Source organism: Cyprinus carpio, chromosome B17 (assembly GCF_018340385.1).
Source record: "Cyprinus carpio isolate SPL01 chromosome B17, ASM1834038v1, whole genome shotgun sequence".
In the NCBI taxonomy this organism is placed as follows: Eukaryota; Metazoa; Chordata; class Actinopteri; order Cypriniformes; family Cyprinidae; genus Cyprinus; species Cyprinus carpio.
In genome coordinates this window covers 5,403,174-5,411,988 of record NC_056613.1, presented here as the reverse complement: position 1 = coordinate 5,411,988, position 8,815 = coordinate 5,403,174, and the positions used below count along the sequence as shown (strand labels likewise).

At 40.2% G+C, this 8,815-nt stretch overlaps 2 protein-coding genes across 2 annotated transcripts; both read left to right on the top strand.

The window, feature by feature from the left end:
- LOC109045583 (zona pellucida sperm-binding protein 3-like) lies at nt 1-2,045 on the top strand. The gene is made up of 8 exons (XM_042743291.1): nt 1-574; nt 805-923; nt 1,003-1,106; nt 1,178-1,355; nt 1,446-1,563; nt 1,644-1,726; nt 1,787-1,878; nt 1,949-2,045. The coding sequence occupies exons 1-8, from the start codon at nt 44-46 to the stop codon at nt 2,023-2,025; spliced, it is 1,302 nt and encodes a 433-aa protein (XP_042599225.1). The 5' UTR covers nt 1-43; the 3' UTR covers nt 2,026-2,045.
- Nucleotides 2,046-5,260: 3,215 nt separating this feature from the next.
- Nucleotides 5,261-7,325, top strand: LOC109110056 (zona pellucida sperm-binding protein 3-like). The gene is made up of 8 exons (XM_042743292.1): nt 5,261-5,824; nt 6,083-6,201; nt 6,284-6,387; nt 6,459-6,636; nt 6,728-6,845; nt 6,923-7,005; nt 7,066-7,157; nt 7,229-7,325. The coding sequence occupies exons 1-8, from the start codon at nt 5,294-5,296 to the stop codon at nt 7,306-7,308; spliced, it is 1,305 nt and encodes a 434-aa protein (XP_042599226.1). The 5' UTR covers nt 5,261-5,293; the 3' UTR covers nt 7,309-7,325.
- The last annotated feature ends 1,490 nt before the right edge of the window (nt 7,326-8,815 follow it).

Sequence of the window (8,815 nt, the reverse complement as noted above, 5' to 3'; positions counted from 1 at the left end):
GAGCACTGGTTGGTATTGTGATATTGTGTTAACATTTGTCAGGATGGGTCTTTTGCGATGTGTGTTAGTGCTGGTTGTGCTTGTGGTGTTTGATCTGAAGACTGCTTTTGGAAGTTTGAGATCCAGTCAAAGTCCAAAAAGCAAGAAGTATCAATCATATCCCGCTTCCAGAGTGCCTGCTGTTTCTTCTCAAGGGCTCACCTTGCAGAAGGCTTCTCCGTTTCAGAGTCTTGACTCCAGAAGATTTGCACAAGAGCCTCTTGGTGTTCAGGAGAAGCAGGTGTTGCGGGGTCCAGTGAAGCCTTTGGACTGGAGGTTTCCCATTGTTCCAGAGGTGCCGAGAGAGATGGCGGTGGACTTCCACTTGAGGCAACCTGTGACTCCCAGTAGTGTAGCTATTCAATGCGGTGAGACCCGGATTCATGTTGAGGTACAGCAGGACTTGTTCAGCAATGGTCAACTGATCCAGCCATCTGGTCTGACTTTGGGAGGATGTCCTGTTGTCGGTTTGGTCCCAGGCTCTAAGGTGCTCTATTTTGAGAATGAACTGCAGGACTGCAACAGTGTGTTAATGGTAAGAGCTGTTAAGTGTTACTGGATCTGTTGTACACTAAAAATAGATCCTTGTTTTGGTATCAATGGTTCCCTGAACCTAACATCCATGGGACTGTTCTTTTTATAGTGAGAAACTCTTAATAACTGATCACTTGGGTAACAAGTGTTATGGCATGACTTGCTGAGACACCTTTGGAAATGGGTTCTTTTTTTGAGAACCATCTTAGTAACAACGTTCGTCTCCTATAGATGACCAAGGATGAGCTTGTCTACACCTTTGCTCTTACCTACACTCCTGAGGCATTTGCTGGCACTCCGATTACCCGTACAGATGGTGCAGTTATTGGTGTTCAATGCCATTATCAAAGGTAAGTGACCTTTGTGACTTGTGGCATTGCTTGTGGTGGAACTAGAAGCCCATTTAACTGGTAATTTCTTAAACGGCAGGTTTCATAATGTCAGCAGTAATGCCTTGAAGCCAACTTGGGTCCCTTATGCTTCAACGGCGGCTGGTGAAGAACTCTTGCTGTTCTCCCTGAAGCTCATGATGGGTTTGTGCAGTTTCTCTAGACCTTCTGCCTTATGAATGAGGCTGTGCCTAAACTGTTCTTTCCTCTTGCAGATGACTGGTCTTATGAGAGGCCTTCAAACTCTTACTTCCTGGGTGACATTATTAATGTTGAGGCATCTGTGATGGTATACAACCATGTCCCTCTGCGTGTGTTTGTGGACCGCTGTGTGGCCACCCAAGTACCTGATGTGAACGCCCTTCCGAGATATTTGTTCATTGAGAATCATGGGTATGTTCATGTCATCAGATGCTGCAGAGTTTTGTTTTCAAGTTTGCTGCTTGTAACCCCTTTGTCCCTAAACTACTTTTTACTCCTTAGATGTCTTGTGGATGCTAAGGTCACTGCTTCCAGCTCACGCTTTATGCCTCGATCCCAGGAAGACAAAATCCGGTTCCAGCTGGAGGCCTTCATGTTCCCGGGGGGATCCAGTCGTTCTGTATGTATTATGAGAGTTGGGAGAATGACCTCTCCCAGTTGCTTTGGTTTGTGACTCCTTACCTGTGGTGTCTCTTGCAGATCTACATAACGTGTGTCCTGAAGGCCACTCTTGCTTCTGCACCTAGTGATGCGCTCCACAAATCCTGTTCCTTTGCCAATGGGTAAGTTCATACCACTTAATAATACATTAAAGGTGCCATGTCTGATTTTTCGTATTGCAGGTGGCTTGCTGCTGATGGGAACCACCAGGTTTGCAGTTGCTGTGACTCAACATGTGGTCCTGATGGTGGAACGGCTGCTGCTCCTTTTGGAGGTAGGAAGGGGCTTTTTTTTAAAGGTTTTTTTTGACCCTTCAAGCACTTAACTCTGTCTGCTTTTTCTAGGTGTTCAGTGGGAAGGGCAGGCCTCACTCGGGCCTGTAGTGGTTCAAGAGCACAAGAAGACTTTAACTGGTTTTTAATAAATGTGGGGGCAAACCTATTCTTGTTTCTGGTTTTTCTTGTCTAGCTTAACCGATTGACTTGAGTGCTGTAAGAGTGGGGAAGCAGGTAGTCCTACTGTACCTATTCTCTTGCCAGAAGGAAAGGCTCCTTTTTCTCGTTAGGGAAGTTAATATTACAGTATCCTTTTAAAGAGACCTGCTGTGAGCTCCCTTTGACGAGTACTGTAAAGGTGAAATACATTGCCCATGATGCTGTAAAGGGAACTGTTAATTGGATTTTGTGCCAAAAGTTCTGCATGAACATGCACTGTAGATATTTTGCATGCGTCTTATGCAGTGAACTTATTTCTTTGGTAACTTCAAATGAGCACTTTCACTTCTCCTTGCATCCCCAAATGGATTTGATCAGTTAAATTTGTTTCCCAATGTTGCTGTGTTCTTGCATGCTTTTAAATTGGTGAAAAAAGCGCACTCCCAGTTTTCAACTTTGGCACAAGGTTTTCTACTTGCGGAATTTTCCACCTTCAGATAGGTTATCTATAGTTTTTACACTTTTGTTAGGAAAATGGCCTGCATCTTAAGTTCAGTTTAATATTTGGTGTGCCAAACTTGCAGAACCTGTACTGATGGAAGGGGTTTTTGTGCAGTAGCAGATCAGTTATAATTCTGAAATCATTGACAACTCACATTGAACTAATGTTGGCTGGAATTAAGATGTATAGAAGTCAAATTTTAATTACCCTAATTAAGGCATGTTGGATTAGAGAACACTTTAATTGTGAAAGCATAAGACTGTGGGAAAAAGCTGCACATTGAACTAGATGCACTGTTGAATGTCAAATGTTTGTAAAGCCATTTAATGTTAGCCTACAACCATTTCACACTTGAAGCTTTACCTGATTGAATTTTTCTGCTGCTATTTTTTTTTTTTTTTTTTTTTTTTTTTTTTTTGGTCCATGGGATACCATGAATTAGTTCAATAAACTACCTTCCATTTTTCACCTGATAACAGAATTAGTTACTATTCCATAGTATGCAGAAGTCTTTTTTTTAGGGGGGGGGGGCTGTTGCCATGGTGAATCATAATTTCGGTGCTCCATTAATCATGGCTTTTCATAGTTTCACACTAAACTCAGTTCAAGCCACTGAGTAGGTTGACTAACACAATTCAGCTGTTCTGAAACCGAAAACGGTTTTCCCATCTCAGGGTCAGTCAACGCAGAGTTCAAGTTTTAACTCAGTTTCTTGAACCTTTTTCTAGAATATACCAGGTCACAGCTGACCTGAGACTCTTTCTGTCGTTTTTGAAGCTCACTATGAAATAACGAGAGAAAATACTGTCAAGTTCAACAATATGATGAATAAATAACATCAAAATTGATACTTTAACCTGTTAACTTGCATAATTGTTTCTTGAACAAATGTTAGAATTCAATTCAAGTATATTTGTATAGCGCTTTTTGATACAAATCATTGCGAAGCAACTTTACAGAAAATTTAGTTTCTACAGTATTTAGTAGTAGCTTATCAGTGGTGACCGTTTGTGTATATGGCACAAATGTACGGAAGAATCAATTAAAAACGTAATCAAACAGACAATGGACACTATTAACAGCAATTATTATATGATGCAATCAAACTTACAGCAAAATGTGGTAGTTCTGTATGTTGTCTCTGGGTGAGCATCATCTGAGGTCCTCTGAGGGGTTGGCGTCATCTCTTCTCAGGTGTTCTGGATCCAGACTGGAGCTTGTGTAAATCCTAGTTACCACGGGATGTCAATCCCAGCAGAAACCAGAGAAACAAATAGAGACATAATTAGCGTAGCTGCTGTTCCAACCTAGTAAAATTAATAAGTTTAACCCAAGATAAAGAATAATAATGCACATTTGATCAGATGTAACTGCAGTCCAAGATTATGAGATGCATTATCTGAATGCTTGGCCAAAGTGGTGTGTTTTTGAACCTTTGCTTTGAACCTTTAAATCCATATCGAAATCCCAGATAGCCGGACAATGAAAATATAAATATAAATATTTATTTGTGTTTGGGATGCTGTGAGCATGGAGACTGTAGTGTACACCGTAAGTTTGAAAATGTTTATCTTAAACGTTTAATATGAATAAAGAGTGCTCATAAACGGCTGCTGAGGCTGTATTCTCAAGTTAAGCGAGTTGAGGCTTGGACCCGGAAACAGTGCTTCTACGTCACCACTTTACAACCGATTATGGTCTGGAATTAAGATGATGGTAGGAATCCCAGTGATTGACCTTTTAAAAACGGTTGGTTTGTCACTTGTGCAACATCTCAAACATTTTGTTTCTTGCGCAGCACAGTTTCACTATTAATATCATTACTTTGAGATTAGGACCATTAAATCTGATTCTTATGTGTTTCGTGATCATTTTAATGCTACAAGACAGTGAAGAACTGCTTTCCATTTTAAACTCAAGACCAGCAATTTATTAGCATTGTATTTTTAATAAAACAAAATCAACAAATAGTCCACATGACTCCAGTCCACCAATTAATGTCTTGTGAAGCAAAAAGCTATGTTTGTAAGAAACATTAATTTAAGGAGTTTAACTTGGAGTCCATAATCCATAATATTACATCCAGTGAAAAAGTGTTGTCATCTGAATCAGGATAGAAATATGCACACATCAAGCACTATTTATTATTTAAATAGTATTTATTATATAATGGATATTTTGGCCAGAAGAAACATTTTGAAGTTAAAAACTTCTTAATGATGGATTTGTTTCTTATAAACACACAGCTTTTCTCTTCACGAGACAGTAATTGATGTGAATTACTTGAGGATTATTGTGATATTTATATCAGCTCTTTGGACTTTCATTCTGATGCCACCCATTCACTGCAGAGGATCCATTGGGGAGCAAATGATGTAATGCTACATTTTTCCAAATCTTTTCCAATAATAAACTAAAAACTCTTTAAAAAAGAGAGATTTTTATGAATATTCTCTATTATTTGAGCGATATAAAGTGCTTTTTAAATTACATTAATTGTCTATCATAGACAAACTGTCAAACTTTAATTGTAAAATTATGAATGTGTAGATGAAACTCTCACATTCTTATAAAGCCTTCCATTGGCTAGTGACGTTCCAGAACATTCTCATTTGTTAATGCATAAACTCTACAGGTCCAGAGGAGAATCAAAGGTGATCAATCAAGCTGAAAGGGGAGGAGCCACCTAAATTCAAAGCTGTATTTAATGGCAAAGATGAGCACTGGTTGGTATTGTGTTAACATTTGTCAGGATGGGTCATTTGCGATGTGTGTTAGTGCTGGTTGTGCTTGTGGTGTTTGATCTGAAGACTGGTTTTGGAAGTTTGAGATCCAGTCAAAGTCCAAAAAGCAAGAAGTATCAATCATATCCCGCTTCCAGAGTGCCTGCTGTTTCTTCTCAAGGGCTCACCTTGCAGAAGGCTTCTCCGTTTCAGAGTCTTGACTCCAGAAGATTTGCACAAGAGCCTCTTGGTGTTCAGGAGAAGCAGGTGTTGCGGGGTCCAGTGAAGCCTTTGGACTGGAGGTTTCCCATTGTTCCAGAGTTGCCGAGAGAGATGGCGGTGGATTTCCATTTGAGGCAACCTGTGACTCCCAGTAGTGTAGCTATTCAATGCGGTGAGACCCGGATTCATGTGGAGGCACACCAGGACTTGTTCAGCAATGGTCAACTGATCCAGCCATCTGGTCTGACTTTGGGAGGATGTCCTGTTGTCGGTTTTGTCCCAGGCTCTAAGGTGCTCTACTTTGAGAATGAACTGCAGGACTGCAACAGTGTGTTAATGGTAAGAGCTGTTAAGTGTTACTGGATTTATTGTACACTACTGAAAATAGATCCTTGTTCTGGTGTCAATGATTCCCTGAACCTAACATCCATGGGATAGTAGTTTTTTTTTTTTTTTTTTTTTTTTTTTTTAATAGTGAGAAACTCTTAATAACTGATCACTTGGGTAACCAAGTGTTTTGACATGACTTGCTCAAACACCTTTTGGAATGGGTTCTTTTTTGAGAATGCTCTTGGTAACAACTTCAGTCTCCTATAGATGACCAAGGATGAGCTTGTCTACACCTTTGCTCTTACCTACACTCCTGAGGCATTTGCTGGCACTCCGATTACCCGTACAGATGGTGCAGTTATTGGTATTCAATGCCATTATCAAAGGTAAGTGGCTTTTGTGACTTGTGGCATTGCTTGTGGTGGTGGAACTGGAAGCCCATTTAATTGGTAATTTCTTGAATGACAGTTTTCATAATGTCAGCAGTAATGCCTTGAAGCCAACTTGGGTCCCTTATGCCTCAACGGCGGCTGGTGAAGAAATCTTGCTGTTCTCCCTGAAGCTCATGATGGGTTTGTGCAGTTTCTCTAGACATTCTGCCTTATGAATGAGGCTGTGCCTAAATTGTTCTTCCCTCTTGCAGATGACTGGTCCTATGAGAGGCCTTCAAACTCTTACTTCCTGGGTGACATTATTAATATTGAGGCGTCTGTGATGGTATACAACCATGTCCCTCTGCGTGTGTTTGTGGACCGCTGTGTGGCCACCCAAGTACCTGATGTGAACGCCCTTCCGAGATATTTGTTCATTGAGAATCATGGGTGTGTTCAACCAAACACATCATACATAGTTTTTTTTGTTTATTATTCTCCTCCTAACAACCCCTTTTTTTTTTTTTTTTTTTCTCCTTAGATGTCTTGTGGATGCCAAGGTCACTGCTTCCAGCTCACGCTTCATGCCTCGATCCCAGGAAGACAAAATCCGGTTCCAGCTGGAGGCCTTCATGTTCCAGGGGGGATCCAGTCCTTCTGTATGTATGAGAGTTGGGAGAATGACCTCTCCCAGTTGCTTTGGTTTGTGACTCCTTGCCTGTGGTGTCTCTTGCAGATCTACATAACATGTGTCCTGAAGGCCACTCTTGCTTCTGCACCTAGTGATGTGCTCCATAAATCCTGTTCCTTTGCCAATGGGTAAGTTCATACCACTTAAGAATACATTAAAGGTGCCATGTCTGATTTTTCGTATTGCAGGTGGCTTGCTGCTGATGGGAACCACCAGGTTTGCAGTTGCTGTGACTCAACATGTGGTCCTGATGGTGGAACGGCTGCTGCTCCTTTTGGAGGTAGGAAGGGGCTTTTTTTTTAAAGGGTTTTTTTTTGACCCTTCAAGCACTTAACTGTCTGCTTTTTCTAGGTGTTCAGTGGGAAGGGCAGGCCTCACTCGGGCCTGTAGTGGTTCAAGAGCACAAGAAGACTTTAACTGGTTTTCAATAAATGTGGGGGCAAACCTATTCTTGTTTCTGGTTTTTCTTGTCTAGTTTAACCAATTGACTTGAGTGCTGTAAGAGTGGGGAAGCAGGTAGTCCTACTGTATGTATTCTCTTGCCAGAAGGAAAGGCTCCTTTTTCTTGGTAGGGAAGTTAATATTAACCCTTTTAAAGAGACCTGCTGTGAGCTCCCTTTGACAAGTACTGTAAAGGTGGAATACATTGCCCATGATGCTGTAAAGGGAACTGTTAATTTGTATTTGTGCCAAGAGTTCTGCGTGAACATGCACTTCCTTGACGCACTGGAGATATTTTGCATGCATCTTATGCAGTGAACTTATTTCTTTGGTAACTTCAAATGAGCACTTTCACTTCTCCTTGCGTCCCCCAAATGGATTTGTTCAGTTAAATTTGTTTCCCAATGTTCCTTGTTTTCTTGCATGCTTTTAAATTAGTGAGTGCACTCCAAGTTTTCAACCTACAAGTATCAACCGTGGCACATTTTTCTACTTTTGGAGTTTTCCCACCTTCAGAGGGGTTATCTATTGTGTGGGTTTTTTTTTTTGTTAGGAAAATGGGATGCATCTCAAAAGTCCAGTTTAATATTTGGTGTGCCAAACTTGCAGAACCTGTACTGATGGAAGGGGGTTTTTGTGCAGTATCAGTTCAGTTATAATTCTGAAGTCATTGGTTCAATTTGAATTGTCAATGTTGTCTGGAACTAAGATGTCTAGAAGTCAAATTTTAATTACCCTAATTAAGAAATGTAGCATGTTGGATTAGAGAACATTAATTGTGAAAGCATTAGACAATGTGGGGTGGGGGAGCTGCACATTGAACTAGATACACTATCTATTGAATGTCAAATGTTTTGTAAAGTTATTTAATGTTAGCCTACAACCATTTCACACTAAGCTTTACCTGAGTGAATTGTTTAATTTTTCTTTTTTTTTTTTTGGTCTGGAATACCATGAATTGGTTCAATAAGTTACCTTTCTTCCAGTTTTCACCTGATAACAGAATTAAAGTTACATTCCACAGTATGCAGAAGTCTTTTTTGGGGGGGGGGGGGGGTTGCTGTTGTATGGCGATTCATAATTTCAGTGTTCCATTAATAATGGCTTTTCATAGTTTCATGCTAACCTCAGTTCAATCCAATGAGTAGGTTGACTAACACAATTCACCCATCTCAGAGTAAGTCAACTCAGAGTTCAAGTTTTCTTGAACCTCTTTTCTGGAATATGTCACAGCTGACCTGAGACACTTTGTTGTCTTTGAAGCTCACTATGAAATAACAAGCGAAAATACTGTCAAGTTCAACAATATGATGAATAAATATTAACATCAAAATGTATTCTTTAACCTGTTAACTTGCATAATTGTTTCTTAAATCATGTTAGAATTAAATTCAAGTATATTTGTATAGCACTTTTTACGATACAAATCGTTGCAACGCAACTTAACAGAAAATTAAGTTTCTACAATATTTAGCAGCTTATCATTGGTGACTCAGT

Coding starts and splice junctions, on each gene's coding strand:
- LOC109110056 (XM_042743292.1), top strand. CDS start 5,294: ATGGGTCATTTGCGATGTGTGTTAGTGCTGGTTGTGCTTGTGGTGTTT. Junction 5,825..6,082: donor ACTGCAACAGTGTGTTAATG/GTAAGAGCTGTT, acceptor AGTCTCCTATAG/ATGACCAAGGATGAGCTTGT. Junction 7,006..7,065: donor TCCTGTTCCTTTGCCAATGG/GTAAGTTCATAC, acceptor TTCGTATTGCAG/GTGGCTTGCTGCTGATGGGA.
- LOC109045583 (XM_042743291.1), top strand. CDS start 44: ATGGGTCTTTTGCGATGTGTGTTAGTGCTGGTTGTGCTTGTGGTGTTT. Junction 575..804: donor ACTGCAACAGTGTGTTAATG/GTAAGAGCTGTT, acceptor CGTCTCCTATAG/ATGACCAAGGATGAGCTTGT. Junction 1,107..1,177: donor CTCCCTGAAGCTCATGATGG/GTTTGTGCAGTT, acceptor TTCCTCTTGCAG/ATGACTGGTCTTATGAGAGG.